This window comes from Phacochoerus africanus, chromosome X (assembly GCF_016906955.1).
Source record: "Phacochoerus africanus isolate WHEZ1 chromosome X, ROS_Pafr_v1, whole genome shotgun sequence".
Classification (NCBI taxonomy): domain Eukaryota; kingdom Metazoa; phylum Chordata; class Mammalia; order Artiodactyla; family Suidae; genus Phacochoerus; species Phacochoerus africanus.
The window spans coordinates 48,281,554-48,307,987 of NC_062560.1; the positions used below are offsets into that span (position 1 = coordinate 48,281,554).

General features: G+C 46.3%; 1 protein-coding gene across 11 annotated transcripts in view; it reads right to left on the reverse strand.

Annotated features, from left to right (window-relative positions):
- Positions 1 to 469: 469 nt before the first annotated feature.
- Positions 470 to 26,434, reverse strand: part of KDM5C (lysine demethylase 5C) — a 34,687-nt gene continuing 8,722 nt past the window's right edge. For 3 of the 11 annotated variants that reach the window (XM_047763936.1, XM_047763933.1, XM_047763931.1), the window contains 21 exons: positions 25,865 to 25,988; positions 25,574 to 25,755; positions 24,175 to 24,333; positions 22,283 to 22,402; positions 21,992 to 22,150; positions 20,932 to 21,113; positions 20,670 to 20,832; positions 12,072 to 12,191; positions 11,768 to 11,962; positions 7,214 to 7,395; positions 7,000 to 7,124; positions 6,726 to 6,873; positions 6,036 to 6,141; positions 4,966 to 5,324; positions 4,219 to 4,357; positions 3,549 to 3,728; positions 3,253 to 3,390; positions 2,469 to 3,068; positions 2,115 to 2,184; positions 1,776 to 1,975; positions 470 to 1,670 (listed from right to left, as the gene is read on the reverse strand). In XM_047763936.1, coding sequence (XP_047619892.1) covers positions 1,305 to 1,670; positions 1,776 to 1,975; positions 2,115 to 2,184; positions 2,469 to 3,068; positions 3,253 to 3,390; positions 3,549 to 3,728; positions 4,219 to 4,357; positions 4,966 to 5,324; positions 6,036 to 6,141; positions 6,726 to 6,873; positions 7,000 to 7,124; positions 7,214 to 7,395; positions 11,768 to 11,962; positions 12,072 to 12,191; positions 20,670 to 20,832; positions 20,932 to 21,113; positions 21,992 to 22,150; positions 22,283 to 22,402; positions 24,175 to 24,333; positions 25,574 to 25,755; positions 25,865 to 25,988 — 4,017 coding nt within the window. In that variant the 3' untranslated portion in view covers positions 470 to 1,304. Of the gene's footprint in view, positions 1,671 to 1,775; positions 1,976 to 2,105; positions 2,188 to 2,468; positions 3,069 to 3,252; positions 3,391 to 3,548; positions 3,729 to 4,218; positions 4,358 to 4,965; positions 5,325 to 6,035; positions 6,142 to 6,725; positions 6,874 to 6,999; positions 7,125 to 7,213; positions 7,396 to 11,767; positions 11,963 to 12,071; positions 12,192 to 20,669; positions 20,833 to 20,931; positions 21,114 to 21,991; positions 22,151 to 22,282; positions 22,403 to 24,174; positions 24,334 to 25,573; positions 25,756 to 25,864; positions 25,989 to 26,434 lie in introns of all 11 variants that reach the window. The other 8 variants (XM_047763935.1, XM_047763928.1, XM_047763925.1 and 5 more) reach the window with 5 other exon arrangements.

Here is a 26,434-nt window from a genome sequence, read left to right on the forward strand (position 1 = left end):
AAGGGTCAACTGTGTGTGTGTGTGTGTGTGTGTGTGTGTGTCTCAAGGGCAATGAAGTATCACGGACAGTTTTAAGCAGGATAGAAACTTTCCTCTGGAATCACTGAATTGTACATTTAAAATGGGTAAATTTCATGGTGTGTTAAATTATATCTCAATAAAGCCAGAGGGGGAAAAAAATCCCTCTCAGGGCTTGAAGAGGATAGACTGGAGGGCATAAAGTTGGAGGTGGCTATGCTGCCGAGTTCAGGTGAGTGGTGCCAGGGCCTATCTATTGGGAGATGGGGGAAACTGGCTCGGGGTGGAGTCGGGGGGAGACTCAGGGATGTCTTGCCCACAGTTAAGGAGAACCTAGTAGGACTGTTTCAGAACGCAGAGCTCCCTGGGTGTGCTTCCGCCAGTGCAGCAGCTGCTCCACTGACAGGTGATGGAGACACCCCCTCCAAAGAGAAATTCACTCAGAAACGTATTTCCAAAAAATGTTGCTAAGGGTTTTATTTCTAACAAGAGGAAAATAATAAAATAAAATTAAAATAGGCTTCAGTTGGAACCAAGTTTCTTGTTTTGCTTTTTTTTTTCCTTTGAACAAATTAATTACACACCAACAATCTTCTTTTATTACAACATGAACCCAGGAGGAGGAAAGGAGACAGGGCAGAATAGGGAGGGAAGGTCAACGTGGTAGTGAGGACAAGCACCAAAAGCTTTCTTCAGATCACAGGGAGCCCTGCTCAGCTCCCCAACCAAATTCATTTAAAATAAAAAACTGTGAGCACAGCTATGTGAAGTTTCCTCCTCCTGGGTGGAATAGTCAGGGGACGGGAGGAGAAGGAGGCAAAGGGAAGAGGGTGGCAGGAGAAAGGGGGAAGGAGGAGAAAGAGTAAGACAGGGAGGTGAGGTTAGTGTAGCATGGCCTGGCCAGGGCCACAACTGGGGAGAGAAGGGAGAGGAGATTTCCCCCAGTTTGCATATGCACTGGCCGTGTCTCTGGAATGGTGCTGGCCTAGCCCCAGCCACCCCCCTGCCCACCTGCCCATCCATCTATCTGCCTCAGGTGTCTGGGAATGCTGGTTAGAGGCTACCAGGGAGGGGGACTCCAGGGGCCGGCCCCCAGGAGCTGAGGTCTGAACAATACCTTGGAGTCAGAATATAAAAGTCAAGGGACTCAGGGTTGGACTGGGGTGGGTGGGGGGGTGGCCATCCCCCCTACTCGCCGACCTCCCAAGAAGCAGGCTTGATGGTCAGAAAGAGGATCCTTGAGGCCAAGGGGTCTCTGTTGGGGTCTGTGCTAGGCTCAGTCACTGTCACAACTGTTGCTGAGGCGGCTGCTGTGGGCAGGACATGTGCAGCCGCGGAGTCAAAGTGGAGAAAGGGACAGAGGAGCCTGAACTGGCCCCTAGCGCTGGCTCCAAGCCATTCTGGTTCTCCTGGGTGCTGGGGCTGCCGGTGGCGGGCAGGGGTTGGGGGGGCCCCTCACCCCCAGTCTCCTCCTCCAGCTCCTCCTCCTCCTGGGCCTCCTCGGCCTCTGGCCCTGAGCTCCGTACCCTCTTTGGCTCTAGCTCCTCTCGGGCTGGGTCATCGCCCTCCCCACCCCGATCCACCTTCCGCCGCCGCCGCCTCTCCAGCGCCCGGCCCCGAGCTCGGCTCCCATGGCGCTCTGCCTTCTCCAGCTGTGACCACAGATAGGAAAAAAGAGGTGCAGGACAGTGGTCAGGCCTGGGGTCCCTGCCGGCCTGGCCTGACCTCCTGGCCCTGTCCACGATCCCTCTCCTCACCTCCAGAAGTGTGCGGATCCGTGCTAGGTCTGGAGGCTTCCCAGCTTGTAGCAGCTGCCAGATGCTGTGGTTCTCATCCAGGGTCACCTCAAGCAGATCCCCCTCTAACATGAGCTCCTCAAGGGGGGCACGGGTTGCCTCAGGCAGCTCCAACACAGGGCCAGTCAATTGGGGCAACAGCGAGGACAGCAGCTCCAGGTCTGGGGGTTGCAAGGACAGGCCAGATTAGAGGCTACTCCTAGTCATATTCCCATCACCACGACAGAGCCAAGGACCACATGGGTCACTCTGGTGAGATCCAATAAACAGCTTACCCATACCTCGACCTACCTCTCTTACCTGAGCCCTCCCCCGGGGCTACCTTCTCAGGACTAGTCACACTGTCTCCGTTCTCCAGCAACCCCTGCACCTGCCAAAGAGAGCAAGAACACGTAGTGGTAACTGAACTGAAAAACCAGGCCCCACTGTTTCCCCTCAACCTCAGACTTGGGACCCTCCACCTCCTGGAGGAGGGCAGACACAGGCTGCCAGCATGGAGCATTCCAGGGATCTGGACAGGATGCAGAAAGGGGAAGGGAGGCCAGGCCAAAGGAGACCAAAAGTCAGAGAGCAGGGACAGGGCTGGTGCCTAGGTAAGGGTGAGGGCTAGGAGACAGGAATTTGAGGGTAAAAGAGCTGGGCTGCGCAGCTCACCTTAGGCATATCCTTGCCACTGCCTTCTCTGAGAGGGTCAGAGGCAGGGGTTGAAGGGTAGGTAGGGGGCTCCTCGGGCCTGGGTTCAGCCTGCAGCCGCTGGCGAAGCTCGGCCAGCCGTCCCAACAGAGCAGTCACATCCTCAGAGGCCAGAGCCTGCCTGGCACGACCTTGCCAGCTGATGGCCCTCTCTGTGAGGCATTGCAGGGCCTCGCCCTCAGGCAGCCGCACAGGCAGTCTCTGCAGTGCTACCAGCAGTGCCAGGATGGTCTCCAGGCGCGGGCGCCGTGAGCGCATGCACAGCGGACACAAGAATTTGGTGTCCCACTCCCACCAGGCCAGCAGTGGGGATGAGGTGGGACTGGGCCTTGGGGAACTGAGGAGGCGGGGTACCGACACACATCGCCCATGGAACCAGTCCTGACACAGGTCACACTGCAGAGCTCCCACCCCGGCTGGCACCTGCCCACACACACAGATGGAGGTTGCAGAGGAAGATGTGGTCGGTGATGCCAACGGACTGGGCTTGGCAGAGTTGGTGCGACGAAGCTGCAGGATTCCCTCCTTCTCCTTCTGCTCCCCCTCCTTGAAGGCCACGATCTGCCATGCCCAGGACAAGGGAGAAGAGGTCAGCAGCCCATCCCTCCTTCTCTGGCACCATGAGCACCCCACTCCCAAACGAGGAGAACTGAGGCCCAGGGAGCAAGCGGTCTGCCCATGATCACCCGGCTCAGACACTATCATTGCCAGGCTCTTCTTTTCCATCTGGGCCCAAGCTCCTTACCACAGAGCCTGGGTCCCTGAGGTCCTGCGCAGACAGCCCCAGCAGCTCTGTGTCAGATTTGTACAACCCCAGCTCCTTCTCCATCCACCGGCTGCGCTTGGTGCTGTCTGAGCCGGCGTCTGCACACGGGCAGAGCACCTGAGGCAGGTAGACAGAGGGGGAATGTCCCGGCTTCCCCTATTTCCCACCACCGCCCCTCCCCAGCTCCCCCTAAAACCCCCATGTTCTCATATGAGCTGTCTCACAACAGCTGGGCCAGAGGCAGGGAGGCTATGGGTCAGGGTCCCAGGCCTCACCTCCAGCAGAGTGTAGCAAGAATTCTTCTTGAGGAAGGTCTTGGAGGCCTTCTCCCTCCAGGAGTGCGCTGTCAGTACCTGCAGCTCGAGCTGTCTCAGCTCCTCCAACCCCACAGGTAGGTCCCGGCCCACAGCCACCAGGCCCTCCAAGTCATCCAGGCAGGGGTAGTGATCACCATTCTGGGACAGGGGCAAGAGAAAGCTCAATTCAACTTGCCAACACCTACTGATATTACTCTGTGCCGGTCCTAAGCTGGGAAGATGGATTGGACTCACAGTCTTGAAGCAAAGAAACCCCACAAAAACCAGAGATCATCCTAAGGAAGGCACACCCGCCCACCTGACTCTCTGACAACTCCTACATCCACTGGCTCAGCCCCCAGATATCCAGTCAAGGCCCACCAGACCAGTTATTTTGTTGCAGTTCATGCCTTCAATCCTCCCTGACCCCACCATTCTCATTTTAACCAGCATCCTATGTTCCCTCAGGCCAGCCTTGCACTCTTTCCTCACACTGCCCACCAAGCACATTTTGCTTCTTCATGACGTGCTGTGCCTATCTCCTCTCTCTAGCCAACCCAACTCCACCCAGAAAAACACAATGTATGCCATCTCTCCCAGTTGGACTGAAGGTCTCAGGGGGAAGGGGCGGGGGCAACAAGGTCCTCACCTGGATCTCGTCCACATCAGCAATCCAGGCCCGGGCCTTAGCAAGGGCCTCCTTGAGAGCCTGGATGTTGGGCAGATGAACAGGGATGTTTTCTGCCTCATGAATTATGGCCTCAAGCGTGGCTGGTGGATGCTTCTGCCTAAAAGTAGGGAAAAAAGAGGCCTCAGTCTAGGGTGGTCTACCTGACCAGAAACCCAGCATGACAATCAGATAAAGTGACATGAGCCCCTGGGCCTGCCACTTGGGCCCATTTGCTTGTATTCTGCCCACAGGTGGCTGTCAGTCCCTGCTTGCTCCAGACTGCATGCACCCAACTTCTGCCATAGCCCCCATGCTTCTGCTTGTTCACCAGTCTGACTGCTGGCAGTGCCTGAACACACAATCTGCAGTATTAATCTGGCGCTGCAGTTTGTCAGGATGCTCCATGCATGGTGTGTTTCCACTGACACTTGTCCATCTGTCTGTTGGTACTTGCTCATGAGTGTGTGCACGCTCAGCCTGCAGAGCTAGTCCTTTATACAGCCTATGTCTGTCCATCTCTACTTCTCCATAAGACTATCTTTGCTTTTATGTGTAACACGGATTTAAAAAACAAAAACAAAAAAGACAAGAGACAAAAAAGGGGAGGATAATCATACACCAACACAAGAGTCTGGTGCCCAAGGGCACCCATGGGAATCACCTTTAGCCTCTCCAGTAAATTCTGAAAGCCAAAGTAGAGCAGAGAGGGGAAGAGGCTGGACCTACCTGGCCTCCAGGCAGAGGTGGGCCTTCTCCTCCCAGCGTTCAGCAATGGTCAGCAGTTCCTGCAGTTCGGCTTGGGCCTTGTCCACAGCAGGACTAGGGGCTACACTGGCACCCGCGACCAACAGTCCCCGCATGACAGCCAGGGTGCCCCTTCGGGCTGAGGGAGCCAGCGTGCGTTTCACCTCATCCAGCCATCGTGCCTGTTCCACCTGCCGCTGCAGCTGCTGGGCCTCAGGTACCTCCACCCCCAGCTGCCGCCCCCTCTCCAGCAGGGACTGCAGGAGCCCTGGACTGGAGGGCAGTGAGGCCAGGGCCTCACGGGCCTCAGCCTGATAGGCTTCCACCTGTTCCAGAATACCCTACCAGGATATAGATGAAGAACAAACTCCTCAGCAGGGCCCACATAAAGGTCCCACCACCACATACCCCTGCCCTACCTACTTTCTTACCCTCCACTATTTGGGAAGAGAGCCTAGCATGGGCTGGGCTCTCCTCCTTCACTGTGCCCTAAGCAGCGGTTCCTAACACTCACTGCCTGCTAGAGTACCCTGGGGCATTTGTTAAAATGAAGACCACTGGGTCCACCCCCTTGAGATTTTTAATAGAGGTTAATCAGGAGTCTGTGCTTTGTTTAAGTCCCCAAAGGATTTTGATGTATAGCATCAGGAGACCCTCTGCCCTAAAAATGCTCTATTCTTGGCCTTCTCACAATCTCTACACTCACACTGGTGTCCACTGCCCTCTCCATCCCACTTCTCTGCCTTCCTAAACTTGACTCAGCTTTCCAGGCCCATAAACACCCTTGTTACTTCCTTTCTGCTCTTCCATCTCCACCAGGAAACCTTCCCTCAACTCTGTATCCTGTACTTGTACCCTTGCCAATTGCCCCTCAAATCCCATTTCTAACAAACAGTTTGCTAAATTCTTTGCTTCCTACCTCCCATTCTCACATGTGCATCCTGTCTTGCCCAAATACTTGATACTTTTGAAAGAAGCCAGGACTGGCCTGCTGCTCAGGCTCCCCAATCCCCCTGATCCCTCAGCAGCACTCCAAGTCCACCCCTCCTCACCTTGACATCCCCAATCTGGTGCATGGCACAAGGCAGGTTGTTCATCTGGTCCAGAAAGGCCCGGAGCTCAGCCAGGGTCATCTGTAGACCAGCCACCCTGTGGGGGCTATGGAGTTTCACATGTGGGGTTTCAAGTTCAAACTCAGTCCCCTCCCTCCATCTCTGTGCTAAGACCCAACACCTTTCCTCATATCTGTACACTATGATCTCTCACACTTAACATTTCCCTTCAAATGCCCAGGTTAGAGGGAGGGTTTAAGATACATGCATGTTCATATGATGAAAGAATTAGCAGAGAGGAACATAGGACTTATTTGCAGGAAAGCTTAGAACTGATGGTAACAGAAGCTGGACTTTTTAATTCATCTTCTACTGTGAACTCTATGATCAGGTTTATGCTTCTGTGTCTTGTCCCTAAACCTTGCACAACTCCTCCCTGCCTACAAAATCCACCGTCCTGTCTGAACTCTTCTTCAAATACTGATAAAAAGAAACATTTCTAGCTCTCTTAGCACTGAGGTGCTCCTCTCCATTCTAGTTGCCTGGCCTCCTTGCCCTCCCCAACACTTCCTATTGCAGTGCCTGTCAGCTTCCTGCCTAATGGTACTCAGAGTCCACCCCCGACAGTCCTTTTCCTAGGTGCTGGCTCCGCAGCAGGCTATCTGTGCCCAACACCTCATGCTGCCATACCCAGCTTCCTGGCCGCTGACCAGCCCCAGAGCCCGGGACACACAAGCTTCTGCCTCACTCAGGCAGTTCTTGAGTCGTTGCAGCAGCTCACTGTTAGGAAACCTCCTCTCACGGGCCTCAGACTCTAGTGCCCTCAGCTCTTCAAGACCTGCAGAGAGAATGAGAACAGCAAGGAGTAGGCAGTATTGAGTAAAGGCAGAGGAAGGGGGTGGGGGTACAGAAGAAAAGGGACTAGAACTTGCCTGTGGAGTCCCTCCGTCCCCCCATCACTCACTGCGCTTCCGCCCATCCTCCACCTCCAGGGCCACTCGCACTTTGTTGGCCCAGGTGTCAAAGGACTCAGCCCGGACCTTCAGCTTATGGAGCATGGCAGGGAGCTCATCCAAGGTGTACCGATACCTGGAGGAAGAGGGCAGGGAAGAGCACATCTGGACCAGCTCTGCATCCCCTTCCTCAGCCCACTTCCTCCAGGTAGGCCCCCTGCTCACCGCAGGTACTGCCGGCTACTGGAGCACTTGCAGAGGTCATTGATGTGGGAAAGGCAGACAAGGCCGTCTGGGCAGTCATAGCAGGCTAGGGCTGACAGAAAGCATGTGGTCTTGCACTTGATGCATTGGCGCTCATCATCCGGGAGCAGCTCGAAAGCCTCTCGCTCAGCTTCCGTGATGCCCTGGGGGTGTTCATTATATAGAACCAGAACAGGGCTGCAGAAACCCCTAACTCAGCCACCAATGAGCCCCACGTTAGACTCAAATCTGTGATAAGAGCTATGGAGTTCCCTGGTGGCTCAGTGGGCTAAGGATCCAGTGTTGCCACTGCTATGACTTGGGTCACAGCTGTGGTGGGGGGTTCAACCGCTGGCCCAGGAACTTCCCTATGCCATAGGCACAGCCAAAACTTTTCTTTAAATTAAAAAAAAAAAGAGAGCTGTTGGGGAGACAAAACTCCACAGAGCACACTTCCTCTGTGAAGTTCAGACTAGGGGAATCATATGAAACAGGGCAACATCAGTGTGGGCCGAGAGGAAGAAAAATCAGGTAAGATTCAGATCAGAAAGTGCCTTCAGGTGAGAGAAGGTGAGGAAAGTGGTAGACCCGGGCACCAAAAAGGTGGCAATATGTGAAAGTGACCAAGAAAAGTGTCATGTACGGGGGAATAATGCTGGCTTCCAGGTACTCAGCACCCACTGTGTTCCAGGAAAGTGTTGCTGGCTACTTAGCAGGTGGGACACTCGGCACACACACCTATAACTTAGACAAATAAAACTCTATGTCCTTGTGTACAGTGTTTAAAGATAAATATTTCCCCCAAAAAACATGGCCTCCAAACCTAAGCCAATAACTTCATCTGCTGAATAGATGAAGAAAAAGCAATCCATTCCAAAAATGGAAGAAAAGCCAGCTATCTTGGAGTAACTGAAAAATAATACAATACTATACATTATGGACACATTTAGGGATTTTAGAGGGAAATTTTGATTCTAACAGCTTTTGTCTTCTATACCAACCGAACCTGCATAAATCCACTGCACATTACAAATGCTGCTCTGTACATTACAAATCTAGCTGTGTTGATACTGAGTAAATTATTTAAACCTCTGGGTTTCAGTTTCCCAATCTGTAAAATGGGAGATAATGGTATTATCTTCACTGGATTATGAGGATTAACAAAAGCAAAGCAACTAAGGACTCAGAAAAGTATTTTAGCACTTAGATATGGAACCACAGAAGACCCTGAATAGCCAAAGCAATCCTTGAGAAAGAAGAACAAAACTGAAACATCAAATTTCCTGATTTCAAACTATATTACAAAGCTATAGTAACCAAAACACTATGGTAATGGCATAAAAAAAGACACATAGACAAGTAGAATAGAATTAAGCCCAGAAATAATAAACTCTTATATACATGGTCAATAATATTTGCCAAGGGAGCCAAGAATACTTAATAGAGTAGCATCTTCAATAAATAGTGCTGGGGAAAATGGATAATCACGTATAGGAGAATGAAACTGGACCCATATCACTCAGGAAAATTCACTTGAAATGGATTAAAGACTTAAACATAAGACCTGAAATTGTAAAACTCCTAGGAGAAAACAGAGGGAAAATGCTCCTTGACACTGGTCTTGGCAACGATTTCTTATACTGATACCTAAAGCACAAGCAACAAAAGCAAAAATAAATAAGTGGGACTACATCAAACTAAAGTGTCTGCATAGCAACAGAAATGATTAACAAAATGAAAATACAACCGAGAAAACATCTGCAAACCATCTATCTAATAAAGGCTTAATATCCAAAATATATGAAGGATTCATACAACTCAATAGCAAAAAAAAAAAAAAAAAAATGCCAACCTGATTAAAAATCAGGCAGAGGACCTGAATAGATGTTTTCCCAAAGAAGACATACAAATGGCCAATGGTAAATGAAAAGATGTGCAACATCACTAATCATCAGGGAAATGCCAATCAAAACCACAATATCACCTCGTACCTGTTAGAATGGCTTATTATCATAAAGATAGGAGATAACAAGTGCTGGAGACAATGTGAAGACAAGGGAATCTTTGTGCACTGTGGCAGGTATGTAAATTGGTGCAATTGCTTTAGAAAATAGTACGGAGGTACCTCAAAAAATTAAAAATAGAACTACCTTAAGATCCCACAATCTCCCTTCTGGGTATATAACCAAGGGAAATGAAACTAGGATCTCAAAGAGTTATCTGCACTCCCACATTCACTGCAGCATTACTTAGAATAGCCAAGATATAGGAACAACCTAAGAGTCCATCAACAGATGAATGGATAAAGATGTGGGGGGTGGTCTAAGAATATTTTCAGCTGTAAGAAAGAAAGGAATCCTGCCATTTGTGATAATATGGATGAACCTTGAGCATATTATACTCAAAATTAGAGAATGACAAATATTACAGAATATCACTTATATATGGAATCTAAAAAAGCCAAACCCATAGAAACAAGAGTAGAATGGTGGTGGCCAAGGGCTCGGGGGGTAGGGAAATGGGGAGATGCTTGTCAAAGGGTACAAACTTCCAGTTAGAAGATGAATAAGTTTGAGGAATCTAATGTACAGTATGGTGACTATTGGGGAGTAGGGGTGGGGAGGATGGGATAGGTGCTCAACAAATATTCATTGTTATTAGCTCTAATTTTTAGATAAGGATATCTATTTCACAGGCCTATCTCAGGATATTTATCTCACAGGCCAATTTTACTGAGGAAACTAAGTCTCAGAGAGTCAGTCAGTAACTTGCCCAAAATAAGAATATGACTGCAGCGTATTTCTACTCTCAAGCCAGAGAATTCTGCTCTTAAGAATGAAGGCCCCAGGTATCCTTGGATCATGGACCTCTCTGAGAAATGGATGCAAGCTATGAAGCCTTTCCCCAGAAAAAGTACTCACATACATGCACACACAATATTTTACAGAGTTTCAAGATGAGGGGGTCCAGAACCCTTCTCTTAGGTAAGGGCCAAGTGTAGAGACCTCTGAAGGTCAGGATGAGAACATCTACTCTTCCCACCTTGCTTTGGCTCCAGGGTCATCATTCAATAATAGCACTTAATAGAGAAAATGATCCTTGGAAAAAGGCAAGGGCTCACAAACTAATATCATAGACTGCTAGGCCCCAGACTTCCAACACTTACCATAGCTGCAATTCTCCTTATAGCTCATGCTCACAGAAAAGTTATAAATGAGCTTTTCTTTAAAATAAGAAAGTATTATCCGGATACAAGCAGCAAGGGATCCCTCAGAACTAGCATTCCTTTGTAATCCTATGTAGGACTCTCACTAAGTCAATTCCCTAACTGGGCAAGTTTAAAGCTTTTTTTTTTTAAATGTTGGGGAAAGGTACAGGTTTTATTATTTATTTTTGGCCACACCCATGGCATGCGAAAGATCCCAGGCTAGGGATCAAACCTGCACCACAGAAGCAACCTGAGCTATTGCAGTGACAACGTCAGATCCATAACTGGCTGTGCCACAAGAGAATTTCAAGTTTGGCGCTTTAAGAAGGTAATTGAATTACATTAGTAGCAGTCGCACTCATCCACAAACACAACTGACACATGTTATGAGAAATCTACTGAAGGAAGACCACATTCTATTTGGTAATATTACACTAATTTGAGCTACTGAAGCATATGAATGTAAAAAAATGGCATTTCTTAAGAAATGCTCCATGTATCAATCATTTTCTTCATATATTACCAATAACAACAGCTGCTACACTGCAAGTGCAGCAATAGATGCTTCGACATAAACCACCTTACTTAAGCTTTACAACCACCTTGCAAGTTAGATATTTATTCCCACTTTACAGAGTAGGAAAGTGAGACTGAGAGGTTAAGTAACTTGAAAAGGTTATCCAGCTAACCAGCAAGTGAGGGTTTCATATGCCAGTCAATGTCTCTATTTTTTTTTTTTTTAGGGCTGCATATGGAGTTTCCCAGGCTAGGGGTCAAATCGGAGCTACAGCCACCAGCCTACACCACAGCCACAGCAATGCAGGATCCGAGCAGTGCCTGCGACCTATACCACAGCTCGAAGCAACGCTGGATCCTTAACCCACTGAGTGAGGCCAGGGATTGAACCCGCAACCTCGTGGTTACTAGTTGGATTCATTTCCTCTGCCCCACAACAGGAACACCTGCCAGTCAATATTTATTTAAACAATGATGGGTTATTTAAATAATGATGAAGAGCAGTGATACCAGCACCTGCTATGGGTCAGTTACTTAACAAATATCATATCTTAAATCCACTCAACTATTCTAAAAGGTAAGCACTATTATAATCCCCATTTTTTCAGAGGAGACTACTCACGCTCGGTGAAGTAAATTAACTTGCTAACGGTTATTGGTAAATGGTAGACCATGGAATGTGGTTTCCAATCCAGATGTGTCTAGTTCTTTTCACTACTCCCCAAGAGTAGAGACTGTATCTTCTACTTCTTTCTCCCCCTACCTCTGCCAGACAAGGATGCCCAATCCAGGGCACTCTACCCACCACCTACCTTCTCTAGCAGGGCCTTTCGTAGACGCCGCTCCTCCTGCACCATGATGAACATTTCCTTATGTACAGCTGCTGCCAGGTTCAGGTCTAGCTTCTCTGGACAGGCAGCCATCTTGCAAATGAGCTCCTCATGGGAGAAGACGCAATATCTTCGAAGCCGGCGGTAGTGCTCAATGCACTGGCGCCCAGCTGGCAGCTGTGGACAGGTTCAAGATTGAGTATGGCCAAGTCTTGAGGCCATGATGCCTCAGCTTCTTCACAACCCTCCTGCTTCTCCCTGCCAGCCCACCACACTCCAGACTTACCCAGTCGGCAGTGCAAAAGTTGACAGCCTCGGCAAAGTTGTAGCCTTGGTTGAAGCCACTGTGGTAAGCACGGGGAAAGGTAATGACGAATTCTCCTGCACACTGGTTTGTGCGGACAACCTGAGGAAGAAAGCCCAAGGTCATTGAAACAGTGGTTTTCCACAGTCTGCAAAAACCTGATCTAAGTGCAGCATCCTTAAGCAGATGAAGAAAAGCTTTAAGGAAAACAGTCTGACAAGATTCTCAGACCCTCCAACTATGAGAGAAAGGACCAGTGGTCTCTGCGCTCAAAGTTTTGATTTGTGATGATAGGAGAATCTGAGTCAAAAGCAGGAAATGTACATACCAAAATATTTCAACCTTCTTAGTAATTTTTTTAAAAATTCAAAACATCATTCTTCATTAAGCTGGCCAAGCTTTTTTTATTAATAATCATTGTTACCAGCCATATAAGTCGTTTTAAGAGCCAAGCAGATCTACGAGACTTGTTATAAAATCAGCAGGTCCTGTCATTCTCCATTGCCCAGAACCAATCACTCTTTTTTTGGGGTGGGGGGTGTGTCCTGCTGGCCTACACCACAGCTCACAGCAACGCTGGATCCTTAATCCACTGAGCAAGACCAGGGTTGAACCGTGTCCTCATGGACACTAGTTGGGTTCATTACCACTGAGCCACCACAGGAACTTCCAGAACCAATCACTTTCCCCTCTACTGATTATTTTGGCATTTACCTTAACAACTCTAAAATGCCTCTAGACTATGTTAAAAAAAAAAAAAAAAAGTCTCCTATTTTTCAACTTGCTTAGTTTTCTATGCATGTATTAGTAATTTAATCCCAATCTTTTGGACAAGAGTCCAACTCTCCTCTCTCCTATCACTTTTCACCTTTCTGTAGCAGTCTCTTATGGAGTCCTATGATCTGTTTCAATTAGGACCAGCTGCCCTCCCTGGATCGCCACTATCCTGCAATGGATCTCCTGTTTCCTAGATCCCATGTCTTCCTCTTTCTTGGTTTATTCCTTGCTATGTTTCAGCATATCATCCAACAGCTTCCTGAGAACCGGTGGGAAGAACTTTTTCTTTTTTTCTTTTTTCTTTTTTTTTTGCTTTTTAGGGCCACACCCACGGCATATAGAGGTTCCCAGGCTAGGGGTCCAACCAGAGACTGTCATTTAAGATCCATCTGGTCATCCTAGGACATTTTTCAACTAGTATACCAATTAGAACCTTGAGCCTACCTAATCTACCTAGTCTGACTTCTTTCTATATTTTCCCCTGAACCAAGGTCTTCAGACCATAAATCTTAGTCTACATTTTCAGCCTCATTCGGCTGTATGTTTCCTCTATCTGAATTATCTCCCTATGTGCTTTTCCATCCAGGAAGACCTCCCTCCGGGCCTCCTAACGGTTGACAACCACCACACTCTTTTTTTTGTTGTTGTTGTTGTCTTTTTAGGGCATATGGAGATTCCCAGGCTAGGGGTCAAATCGGAGCTGTAGCTGCTGGTTTACACCACAGCCACAGCAATGAGGGATCTGAGCTGCTTCTGTGACCCACACCATAGCTCAAGGCAACGCCAGATCCTTTACCCACTGAGTGAGTCCAGGGATCAAACCCGCGTCCTCATAGGTGATAGTTGGGTTTGTTTCCACAGCGCCACAATGGGAACTCCAAGAATTTTTGTTTTTAAGTGTCTCTATTCTACTCTCATAACTTGGTAATTTGACTGCACGTAGAATTCTAAGTTGAAAATCATTTCAAAGGCATGGCTTTACTCTTCGATTCCAATGTTGCTTTTGAAACATCTGAAGCCATTCTAATTTCTAATGCTTTCAATTAAGCCTATTTTCTCTATCAGGAAGCTTGCAGGACTTTCCTGGTCCAGTGTTTGATATGAAAATTTACCAGCCATACCTAAGTGTGGATCTATTTTCTTTCATGTACTTGGTATGCCATTTGACTGTGGAAACTTTCAGTTCATGGAAATTTTCTTGAACAATTTCCTTAAGGATTTGATCCTTTTAGTTTTCACTTATTTTCTCTTCTCAGATTTCCTATCATTTGAATATTGAAACCCCAAACAAATTTTTTCTCTACCTTTTTCCATCTTTATCTTTTTATTCTATTTTTGGGAAGATTTCCTTAATTGTTTATCTTCTAAACTCTTTTTAAAAAATTTTTCACTTCTGCTACCACAAAATTTTCAAAAGTTCTTTTTTGATTTTAGTATGTTCTTCTAAAATACTAAAATACTAAAAGGGAGTGCCTGCTGTGGCTCAGTGATAACAAAACTGACTAGTATCCATGGGGATACAGGTTCGATCCCTGGCCTTGCTCAGTGGGTTAAAGATATGGCGATGCCTTGAGTTGTGATGTAGGTCACAGATGTGACTCAGAGCCCTCACTGCTATGGCCATGGTGCAGGCCGGCAGGTGCAGCTCTAATACAACTGCTAGCCTGGGAACCTCCATGTGCCTCAGGTGCAGCCCTAAAAAGAAAAAAAGTATCCTGGGAATTCCCTAGTGGCCTAGCGGTTAAGGACTCGGTATTGTCACTGCTGTGACTCAGGTTACGTCCCTGGCCTGGGAACTTCTGCATGCTGCCGATGTGGCTGAAAAATTAAATAAATAGTATCTTGTTCTTTCTTTCTTTCTTTTTTTTTTTTTGTCTTTTGTCTTTTTGTTGTTGTTGTTGCTATTTCTTGGGCCGCTCCCGCGGCATATGGAGGTTCCCAGGCTAGGGGTCTAATCAGAGCTGCAGCCACCGGCCTACGCCAGAGCCATAGCAACGAGGGATCCGAGCCGCGTCTGCAACCTACACCACAGCTCACGGCAACGCCGGATCGTTAACCCACTGAGCAAGGGCAGGGACCGAACCCGCAACCTCATGGTTCCTAGTCGGATTCGTTAACCACTGCGCCACGACGGGAACTTCAAGTATCTTGTTCTTATTTCATGTCTGCAATATATGCTCATTTCTGGAGGCATTATTGAGGTTTCTTTTCCTTTTCTTCTTGAAGTTTGCTTCTCCCTACCTAGCCTCTGTTTGTCCAAGCTGCTTTTTTACTGTTTGGTTCTATTTTGTTTTCTAGAGTCTTCTCAGTTGTCTGTTACTCTGTGGCTGTCTACTTATATATAAGAGTAAGAAATGAAAAGGCTAAATGGAAGTTCTGAGTACACAGGTGAAGTTTATCAACTGTGAGCTTCACTATAGGGTGAAGCTATTTAGTTTGGAAACTCAACGTCTTTCCTTTTGAGCCAGCTAGATTGCCTGGAAAAAAAACTCTCCCATTTTTTTTTTCCTGAAGGCAAAAGGTCTGGCTGCCAGTGTTCTAAGAGCCAAGTGGAGGATGATGACTAGGAACCTCAGCATTCAGTATGTATACAATGATGAATCCTATTAGTTTCACTACACCTCCACCCTCAATTGTACCTAGAAGACCTCAATCCAGAGATGTTCTATTTTAACCTCTTCAAAAATAAACCTCCAGTCTTTTGCTAGAGTAAGGGAGGGTCACATTTCCAGCTGCCCAGAATGGGAGGGGATCCCACAGCTTATATAGGGATAAAAAAGTAAAATCTTTCTCTTTACCCCTTCATCTTTACTCCCCCAATGCCTGGTACCACTGATAACTGAACCTTTGGAGGATTCTGAGGTATAAATCAGATTGGTTCTCCAATGTTCCAGTACTGGCTTAAGATTTAGTTTCCTTATCTGTTTTCTAATTTCTTTCTGTACTTGTGGCTTATGGAAGTTCCCAGGCCAGGGACTGAATCCAAGCTGAAGCAATGCTGGATCCTTTAACCCACTGCGCCAGACTGGGCATCAAACCCATGCTGCTGAAGTTGGATTCTTAACCTGCTGTGCCATAGCAGGAATTGTTTTCTAGTTTCAAGAATTCTGTTTATTGGGAGCTCCTGCTGTGGCACAGTGGGCTAAGGTTCTGGCACTGTCTCTGAAGTGGCATGGGTCTGAACCCTGGCCAGGAGTAGTAGGTTAAGGATCCAGTGTTGCCACAGATGCAGCTTGGATTCAATAGCCCACGGTGACAGCCAAAAAAAAAAGAATCATGTTTATCATTTTCTTTTCTTGTTTTCCCTACCTTGTAATTATTTTACCTTTAAAAAAAAAAAAAGCAAAAAACCCGGAGTTCCCGTCCTGGCATAGCAGAAACGAATCCGACTAGGAACCATGAGGTTGCGGGTTCGATCTCTGGCCTCGCTCCGTGGGTTAAGGATCCGGCGTTGCCGTGAGCTGTGGTGTAGGTTGCAGATGTGGCTCGGATCTGGCGTTGCTGTGGCTGTGGTGTAGGCCATCAGCTGTAGCTCTGATTCGATCTCTAGCCTAGGAACCTCCATATGCTGCGGGTGCGGCCCTCAAAAGACAAAAAAAAAAAACAAAAACCTTTTGTGCCATTTTACTAAGTTTCAGTAAGGAATGCAAGTAGCTAAGTATATGTTTAATCTGCCATCTTCACTCAAAAGTCTTACAAAGTTTTTTAAGGTGAACATTTGATGCTGAAGAAGACACAGTGAAATAAGTACAGTGCTGGAAGGGGACCAATAACCTGCTCTCTGGAAAGCAAAATTGCTAATATATGCCTAGAACCTAAAACATTCACACCCTTCAACCCAATGATTCCTCTGCTAGGATTTTAATTTTTTTTTTTACATTTTTTTTAATATAGTTGATTTAAAACCTCTGCTAGGATTTTAGATTAATGTGGAGACAATTAACATCCTAACAATATTGAATCTTCCCATTCATGAATCAATCCCCACATTTATTCGGGTCATGCATCAGTTCCCACCTCCAATATATTTTCTTCTCAAATCTATTCCTACTTAGAAGCAACATCAACGTTTCTTGCTTATATTACCATACTAGACCCCATTACCAACCACTAGAATTGTCTTCCGCCAAAATACAAATCTGACCATGTAATGCCCCTGTTGAGAACTCTTCACTTGAATTCCCATGTCCACATGATAAAAGTCATGGCCCCAACAGGCAAACTCTCACTCTTCCTTCAAGTGCCACCACCTCTACATTTGTAATGCTTTCCTGATCCTCCCTCCACCCCCGCCTTCCTAATTACTCAGTCTGTTGTTCTTTTGTAGCACCTCTATCATTTTATTCCAGTCGTTTACTCACCTCTGTCCTGTATTCAATACATGACTAAAGGCAAGGATTATTTTATTTGCTTTCAGGGTGTTGACCAGAGGCCTTGCACACAGAGGAAGTTGTAGCAATATGTGGTGAATGATCCAGTCCTGGCCTTAATTTTATAGATGCGAAAACTGAGTCCTAGAGAGACCTCAAGTAGCAGAGCAAGAAATAGAACCTATTGTTCCTGGCACCCTCATTTCGACAATGTTACTATTTCCTTTGCAGTTTTTTTAAAAAAAGCTCTACTCACATTCTGCAGCTATTAAATGGTGATCCACAAGTCCATCAACTGGTGAATGGACAAACAAAATGTAGTATACCCATACAACATAATATTATTCCACTATAAAAAGGAATGAAGTTCTGAAAGATGCTATAACATGGATGAACTTCAAAAGCATGCTAAGTCAAAAGCCAGACACAAAAGACCACATATTATTCCACTTATATAAACTATTTATCAAAGGCAAATCTTTAGAGTCAGCATATTAGTAGTTGCCTGGGACCAGGGATTGGAATGGAGAATGACTGCAAAAGGACAAAAGGGATCTTTTGGGGGTGACATAAATGTCCTAAAACTGGATTGTGGTGATGGTAGTACAACTGTAAATTTTCTGAACTATGCACTTAAAATGCGTGATTTACGGTATAGAAATTATATTGCAATAAAGGTGTTTTTCAAAAAAAGATGGTTATAAACAGTTCATGGAGAGGAAGCAAAAATCATTCTAGACCAGTATTGTCCAAAAGAAATTACAGTGTCAGTCACATATGTACTTTTAAGTTCTCTAGTAGTCACGTCAAAAGAGTAAAAAGGAACAGGTGAAATTAACTTCAATATTTTTTTTTAGGGCTGCACCTGTGGCATATGGAGGTTCCCAAGCTAGGGGTTGAGTCGGAGCTACAGCTGCCAGCCTATGCCAGAGCTACAGCAACACTGCAAGATCCGAGCCACGCCTGCAAACTACACCACAGTTCCTGGCAACACTGGATCCTTAACCCAGGGTTAAAGATGAGTGAGGCCAGGGATCGAACCCACAGCCTCATGGTTTACTAGTCAGGTTCATTTCCCCTATGCCACAATGGGAACTCCAACTTCAATATGGTTTATTTAGCTTAATATATCCATTATATTATCATTTCAATATGTAATTTCTATACTATAAGTATTAATGAGATATTTTACATTCTCTGCTTCATACTACATCTTGAAATCCAACATTTGTTTTATATATACTTCCAGTACCTTTCGGTTGGGACTAGCCATTTTTCAAGTGTGCAAGAGCCACATGTGGCTAGCGGCTACCAATTGGCTAGTGCCATTTTAAATCATTAAACTTAACAAAAGAGGTTATAAATTCCATACACTGATCACTACTATGTCAAAATCTACATAAAAAAGATGGAAACATAACAATATGTAGAAGTAGAGATAATCTATTTCCATTTTTTTTGGAAAGAGGGATGTTTCCTTGATACTGAAATTAATACCCACACCATATATCTATATCTATAAAAAGAAATGGCCTTCTCTCACCAAAGGGGAAGGCAGGCGAGGTGGGGGTAGGTGGCCAAAGATAGCTCTGAGGGAGCTCCAGCTGGCTAAATTGAAATCTGCCAACATGTGAATATGAAAATCAGATGCCCTGGATTGAGGGGATACTCTGAGGTCCAAAAAGCCTGGAGATGCTGGGAACTACCTATAGGAAGGGCAGGGCAGACAGAGAGTAGGGTGGTAAAGCAGCAGCTGGCTAGAGCCATGAGCAGGAGAAATGCTGTGGAGGTGGAAACAAAGGACACATATCTAAAAGTCTGTGATAAAAGTTTTTTTGAAATGTGGTAAGGATTAAATAGCTACATATTTATATAATTATAATTATGTATAAATATATGGATCTTAGCTGTATGGATCCTTAAGGAGAACCTTGTTCTACTCTTACAAGTCTCCTTGATATTGTGGAAAAGAACTGATGCTATGCTGTGGGTCAGGAAGAAAGGAGTCTAAGGGAAGGTCAGACTCAGTGTCTATTTTTGAGAAGCTCATGGTCCTTGATCATTTTCACATCTCGAACCCTGTAATTACTGAATGGAGTGAGGTGGAAAGGGAAAGGATACTCCCCCTCACTTCCTCTTGAGGAAGGTGGCCACAACTGTGGTAGAATGTTGTTTCTTCTAAATACCTAGATACCCTAATCTTTGATTAGTAACACTAAGATATGTAATAAAAAATACTACTCACAGATTATATAGTATACCAAAACAAGCTGACGGTGAGAAGAAATTCAGGTGAGGACCACTTGAGCTAGTCCACAGTCCTACTGTACAGATGACCAGGGATTTCAAGGAGAAATTAATTCAGAGAGTACTGACTATCTACCATGTCCCATGCATTAGACTAAGTAGACTAAGTGGCAGGACAGCCAAGGCTGCTGGGGCAGGCATGTTTGAGGGAGATGGGGAAGGATTAGCAGCAGAGAATAAGACTCAAAGCAGAGGTACTCACCCCTGTTCTTACAGGATTGTTGATCAGGTTGTTTTAAGATTCATACTAGAAAACTGGCTGATGCTATTCAATTTTAGAAATTCCCTGGAATATAAAGCCCTTTATAGGTAGCCAGGTTGTATACCCTGAATGGGAGAGAAGTCCATAGAGAAGGAGAACAGGACAAGCCAGGACTCTGGGTTCAGCTTTTTTTTCTTTTTTTAAATGCTGAAAGATACTGGCACTTTTTTAAAGGTTACTTTTTTACCCCAGCTTTACTGAGATATAATTGACATATAATAACTGTGTAAATTTAAGGTATACAACATGTTGATTTAATACACTTATATATTGCAAAATAATTACCACCACAGACCTGTGATCTGTTAAATAAGTAAAAAGACCTACCTACTGCTTGGAGAATGGCTACAATATGGAGGGTACAGCAAAGACTGGTAGTTGTCCTCCTATATTTATTCTTACCCTCTTTCATAATAACATAACTTCCAATTTGTGGCTGGTACATGACCATCCTTAATAAAAATTAGATTTTCCAGTTTTCCTTATAGCTAGATGTGGCCATGTGACTAAGCTGTAACTAACAGGAGATGAATGGAAATGATGTATGCCTTTAGAAGTTAAGACGACTTGTCTTGCCTGGTCCCCCCTACATTTCCCTCTCCCACTGACTGGAATGTAGATGTGATAAGAAGCCTTCCCTAAGGCGCTGCTCTCAAACACCTGGCCCAGAGCTCACATCATCACATTGTATATCTAATCACTATTATTTTGGGTCTCTATTAGAGCCATCAAACCTATAGTCCAATTTAGAAAGAACAGGAATGAGAAAGAGACAGGGGTAGATTCCAGACAATCACCACCACTACCACCACAAGTCATCACTAACTCATTCCTACCCCTTGCTCCTGTTTCCTGGGTACTCACCGGCACACCATGGGACATGAGGGTGTTGGGATTCATGAGGGTGACAAGTTGGTGCAGAAGATCAGGCTGGCTATCAAAGAGCTCAGGTGTCAGCTTCTTCATCACCTCTTCCAAATGTTCTGCTGCAAGTGAGGGTACCCCATACCAGGTCTTCGGCTCACCCCTGGCCAAATAGAAAGGGGACAGTCAGAGTGGGCACACCTGTGGTACAGAAGGAGCCCCACCCTGACTGCTTCCCTGGCTTCCCAGGACCCCAACTCACCAATGGAGGTAGTTAATGGAGTAACTCCAGTGATCCTCAATATGCCAGCAAAAGGCTGAGAAGACCATGCCTACATAGAGCCAGGGCACCTTCATGCCAGAGATATCTGCATTGATGTGGCACAGTACAGACTGCTCCAACACTGGCATCACATTCAGGTTCCAACCACTTGTAGCATACTCCTGTCAGGTGAGGTATTTGTGGAAAAGGGATGAGGGTTTTGCTAAGATGCTGAGATCTTTAGCCCAGGGAACCTTAATTTTGAAGCCACAGACCTTTTTGAAACATCTAAGAAATACTACAGGTTTTCTCCCTGCCTCTCTCAAATGCATACACACAAAATTTCAATTCACTTCACTTTACTTCAATTTTAGGGAGGTTTACAGATATACCTATCCACCAAATACCTGCAAGTTAAAAGCCCTTGCTCTGGACAAAAATGCACACTTCCCCTTAAAACAGGCCTAGGCCCTCATTTTTCCCCTGCATTTATAATCCCAGTCCCTGAACACTTTTTATGAATGAGCCAGGAACCCTGCCAGGCACGTTCGCATACTTTCTCATTTAATTGTTTGTTTGGGTTTTTTTCATATGGAGGTTCCCAGGCTAGGGGTCGAATCGAAGCTATAGCCGCCAGCCAACGCCACAGCCACAGCCACTCCAGATCCGAGCCAAATGTGCAACCTACACCACAGCTCACGGCAATGCAGGATCCCCAACCCACTGGGTGAGGCCAGGGATCGAACCCGCAACCTCATGGTTCCTAGTTGGATTTGTTGCCACTGTGCCACAATGGCAACTCCCTCTTTTGTTATAAAATTCATGAGGTGACTACTATCCCCACTTTACAAACAAAAGAAAAAGCCAATCTCATATCAAGAGATTCTATACTAGATACTAGACTGTGTTCTTTACATACGTCATCCCATCTAAATCTCACAGCAACCACACAAGGCAGGTATAACTGTCCCTATCCTATAGAGATACTGCGTTTTTCAGATACTAAAATAACTTGCCTAAGCTTACACAGCTCACATATAACCATGAATCATCTACTCACCTCCTCCTCAGGGGTTAGGTGCCGCTTACTGTCACTGACAGGGAAACCACTACCAAATTCTTTGGAATGGATGTCAGCCCCATACTCAACAGTCACATCTTCCTCAATGCTATTCACCAGCCGCCAGAATTCCTTCTCCACGAGTTCTGTGGGCACCATCTAGGAAACAAGGGTAGCAGATGACCACGGCTCATCACGTCCTGGCCCCATTGACCCAGGAGAGCTAAGACCATCAGGCACCAAACACCTACGACCCTAGCCCTGACACTACCCCAGCCCTCCATCACCTACGTGTACGGGCATGTTGAAGTAATCGGCTTTAAAGGAGTCAGCCATTTCGCCAAAGCTCTGCAGAGTGTATTCCCGGGTAGCCTGCTCAAAGCCAAAGGCTTCGGGGGGGCGCTTACACTCCTGAAACCCAAAGGAGAACATGTCACCAAGGCAGAGGCATAGAGGTGGAGAATCCTCAAAAGCGGAGCTAGAATATGGGGGGTAGGAATAAGGAGGGAGAACAGCCCTAGGTCTGTACTGAAGGCCCCTGAGGCAGGCCTCATGTCATAGCTCTACCTTTTTCTCCTAGCACTTCTGTGTAGCCGGTCTCTTCATTCCCCACACGTATTTCTACCATGGTTTTACTCTTCCTTCAGGGTTTTAGTATCTAAACCACGGGCTCTGACTTAAACATACTACCCTATGCTCTTCTGCCACTTTTTCTTTCGAGATAAAATGTGAGTTTATACAATGCTTAGAGAGGTTTTTCTATGCCCAGACTGGAACTACAGGCCTGGGAACATGTCACCAAATACTCTAGTAGCTTGGAGGATGGGAAACTAATGCACTAGCTTCCAGTGTCAAACTCCACACTATTCCTGTTCTTTACTGTCTCAGTAGACAGGATATGTCTAACTCAATTGTTCCAAAGCTCACGGTTTTAGATGAGAGGTATGTGTACCCCAGAGTCAGGCAGACCTCCTGCTCCTGTCTGAAAACAATGCCAATTTGGTCCACTGACCCACCGCCACTTAGAGAAGAAAACCAAGAAGAGCTGATAGTCTTTGTTGTCAAGATACTGCTGGTATCCAAACTCCTCCCTAAAGGAATCCCCACCACTAAGGCCATTACACACTGCCCTGGTCTCCTTCCTCATCTGTCTGTGTTTGTGTGAATGCACATGCACACCTGGTCTCTAAGACCACAGCTGTCTCTCTAAGATAGGGCAAGAGACTATATCGATGTCTACTCTCCAGAAATCCAGAGAGATAGAGATGAGCACCCGGAATTTGGATGAAGGAAGGTAGGAGGCTCATGAAACAGACCTGGCAGACTTCCCAGGCTCTTAGCCCTCACTGCTGCTTCACCTGCTTTCCCCGCTGCCTCTCTTGTACTAGGTACATTCTCCCCATCCACCCTTGCTCTTGCAACCCTCCACCCACCAAGGGCTCTAGAAAGCCTGCCCATCTCATGTAGTTAAAGTCTACAGCATTGCAAACCAATCTAATTATCACAACAGAAGGAAAACGACTAAACATTATACCCACATGATGGGACCCCTACAAGGAAAAAAAAAAATCATACCCGTGAATAATTTAATTATACAGAAAAGTGATTATAAAGTAACAAATGAAAATGTGCAATAAGATCCCAAACTTGTTATATAAGATAGTTATATATATGCAATAATGAAAAGATGAGAAGAAAATATACCAGACTATTAATAATGGCTGTCTCTAGGTGGTGTGATGATACGTAATTTGTCTATTTTCCAAGCTTTCTAAAAGAAACAAAGAATACAGAACTTGGAAATCAAAATAACATTTTTTCCTTCATATTCCTGTCCTCCAAATCTCATTGCTGACACCTTCTCTTATTACTACCCTCAGTCATCTTCCTCTTCCTCTGGACTTCTACACCTGAGTTTTTGAACACACAACTTAACATTTGATTATACATCTTCACATACAATGTCTAATCATTACTCTCACAACCCCAGGTGGTCTGAGAGCTCCCAGAGAACACAGGGTAAGTGTCCTCCTCTTCTTTCTCCCAAAGCTGTGCCTCTATCCTAGCCCCACCCTAGGGACCCAAACAGAAGCCTGTGGCTGAGCTAGGAGGCTGCTCTAAGACCAGATGAAGAAAGGCAAAGACAGCCTATGAGGCAAAGACTGGGGCTAGGAAGTCCTTACCGCCATGACACACTTTGGGCACCGCCAAACACCCTTGGGAATCTCAGGCAAAGGAGGCAGCAAGCAGAAGATGTGGTAGTTGTCATCACAGCCATCACACAGCAGGAGCTTGTCGTCCTCATCCCCTCGGGAACACATCCGGCATACATACGACTCAATCTGCCAGGGGAGGGAGGCAACAGTTCATTAACCTAAGCCCTGCGCAGCCTTTCAACCACCAGACTCCTCTAGACAGTAACCTAGTCCACAGAGATCTCCATTAGAAACCCACTGTACTTGCTGGCTGGCTGATTCATGGCCCTATACAGGTCAGTCATGCTAGCTCTGGAGTTTAACTACGTGCATGTACCATCTCCCCCAAATAAACTGGGAGAGCTCTGACAGCAGAGTCTATCATTCAGTCTTGAATCCCTCATTTTTATTCATTCAATAAACACTGAATACTTATGCTCAACATTATGCCAGACTCTGCAGTACAGTGATAAATAAGACATGGTATCTGCCTTTTCTTTCTTTTTTAAATGGCTGCACCTGTGGCATATGGAAGTTCCTGGGCCAGGGATTGAACCCAAGCCACAGATGCAGTAACGCTGGATCCTTTAACACACTGCACCATGCTAGGGATAGAACCTGCACCTCCGCAGCAACCCAAACTGCTGCAGTCAAATTCGTAACCCACTGCACCATGGCAGGAACTCCAGCATCTGCCTTCTAAAGGCATGCAGTACTCTAGAGGCACACGTTCATAAAAATTAAAGGACAGTGTGGACACTGCCAATAGCAGCCTACAAAAGGGTACTATGGGAACCTAAAGGAGGAAGCATCTGAATCAGCAGGAAATAAGTAGAGACAGCCCCGAGGAAGAACTTCACTGAAAAGGTGACGTTCGAAACTGACTGGAACCTAATGGTAAACTGAAATTTGGCTATGGGGCAGAGCACAAAGGGAAACGCTTCTAGGCAGAAGAAACAGCATGTGCATAGGATGGGAAAAAGAAAGCATGGCACATCTTGGGGGAAAAAAAACAAACATACCTACAAGTAGTTCAGTGTGGCTATAGCAGAGTGAGGTGGGCAGTGCTGGGGAATGAGGCTAGAGGTCAGCAGGGACTGGATCATGCATGGTAATGAGAAGCTTAGACTTTATCCTGAAGCAATGGAGAGGGAGTCTCCTTCTCCGCACCCTTCCAGCACTTCATGTTGACAGCACTTGATCACCCTTTCTTGCTCTTTGTTCCATGTGAGTTGGCCTTGTTTCCCCAATTAAGTGAGCTACCTGAGGGCAGGGCCCACCAGGCCCACTTTTCTGCTTAATGCAACCTGGTCCAATGCCATGCTGGGGAAAGGCTCGTTGAAGGGATGAGAAGCAGAACATTAGGAAGTCAGGGCTGGGTCCTTACAAACTGGGCATTGCTGTGGTTCCTCCGCAGCCTCATGGTCATCTTGGTGCAGGGCTCTGGGCTGTGACTCAGCTCCTCCTTGCTCTCCAGGAAGGTCTTGGGTGAAGTTGACTCCACCTTCACATCCCCGCCTGACTCCTCCTTCACCACTACTGTTGGGGGGCACTCAGGCCCTTCCTTATCTGGGAGAGAGAGAAATGACTCTACAGTTCAGGAGGTCTGAATAGTCAGGGCCACCTCCTCTCCCTATGAGAGGCCATTCTTCACACTGCCCAGCCTGCCAGGCCTCACCTTTCTTCCGCAGAGTCTTATCCTTGGCCATGAGGCCCAGGCCCATCATCTTGGGGCCTGCCCCATAGATCTGAAGCTTCTTCAGTTCAGGGTTCTTTTCAATGTCTTCCTCTGTGGGTTCCGGCTGTAAGGAAAGAAGGAGATGAATCAAGACTGCTATCTGGGGCAGATTGCCCCATCCTAAAAGAACAATAGCTTGGGACTACATATATCACCTGAGCTCATGGCAGGTATGGGGCATAGGTGGGCCAGAGCAAGAATTCAGATTGCTTTTTGGAGACTGGGATAAGTGAACTCCCTCCTCATCCCTCTATTGGAAAGGAAATAAGAGAGGATCTCAGTTTTTCCAACTGTAAAGTGAGAATATTAACTCCCACATTACAGTTACAAGGGGATTTGAGGATATAAAGAAATCTAAGTGCTTGACGCTACCAGTTAAGCGGCAGTGACTAATATGATCTGGTAAATTACATGCTTTGCTGAGCCCAAGGACAGTGTCTATCTTGTTCTCTGTTGTATCTCCAGTGTCTAGAAGAATGCCGGCACATAAGCTTCTGCCTGAAGCTAGGG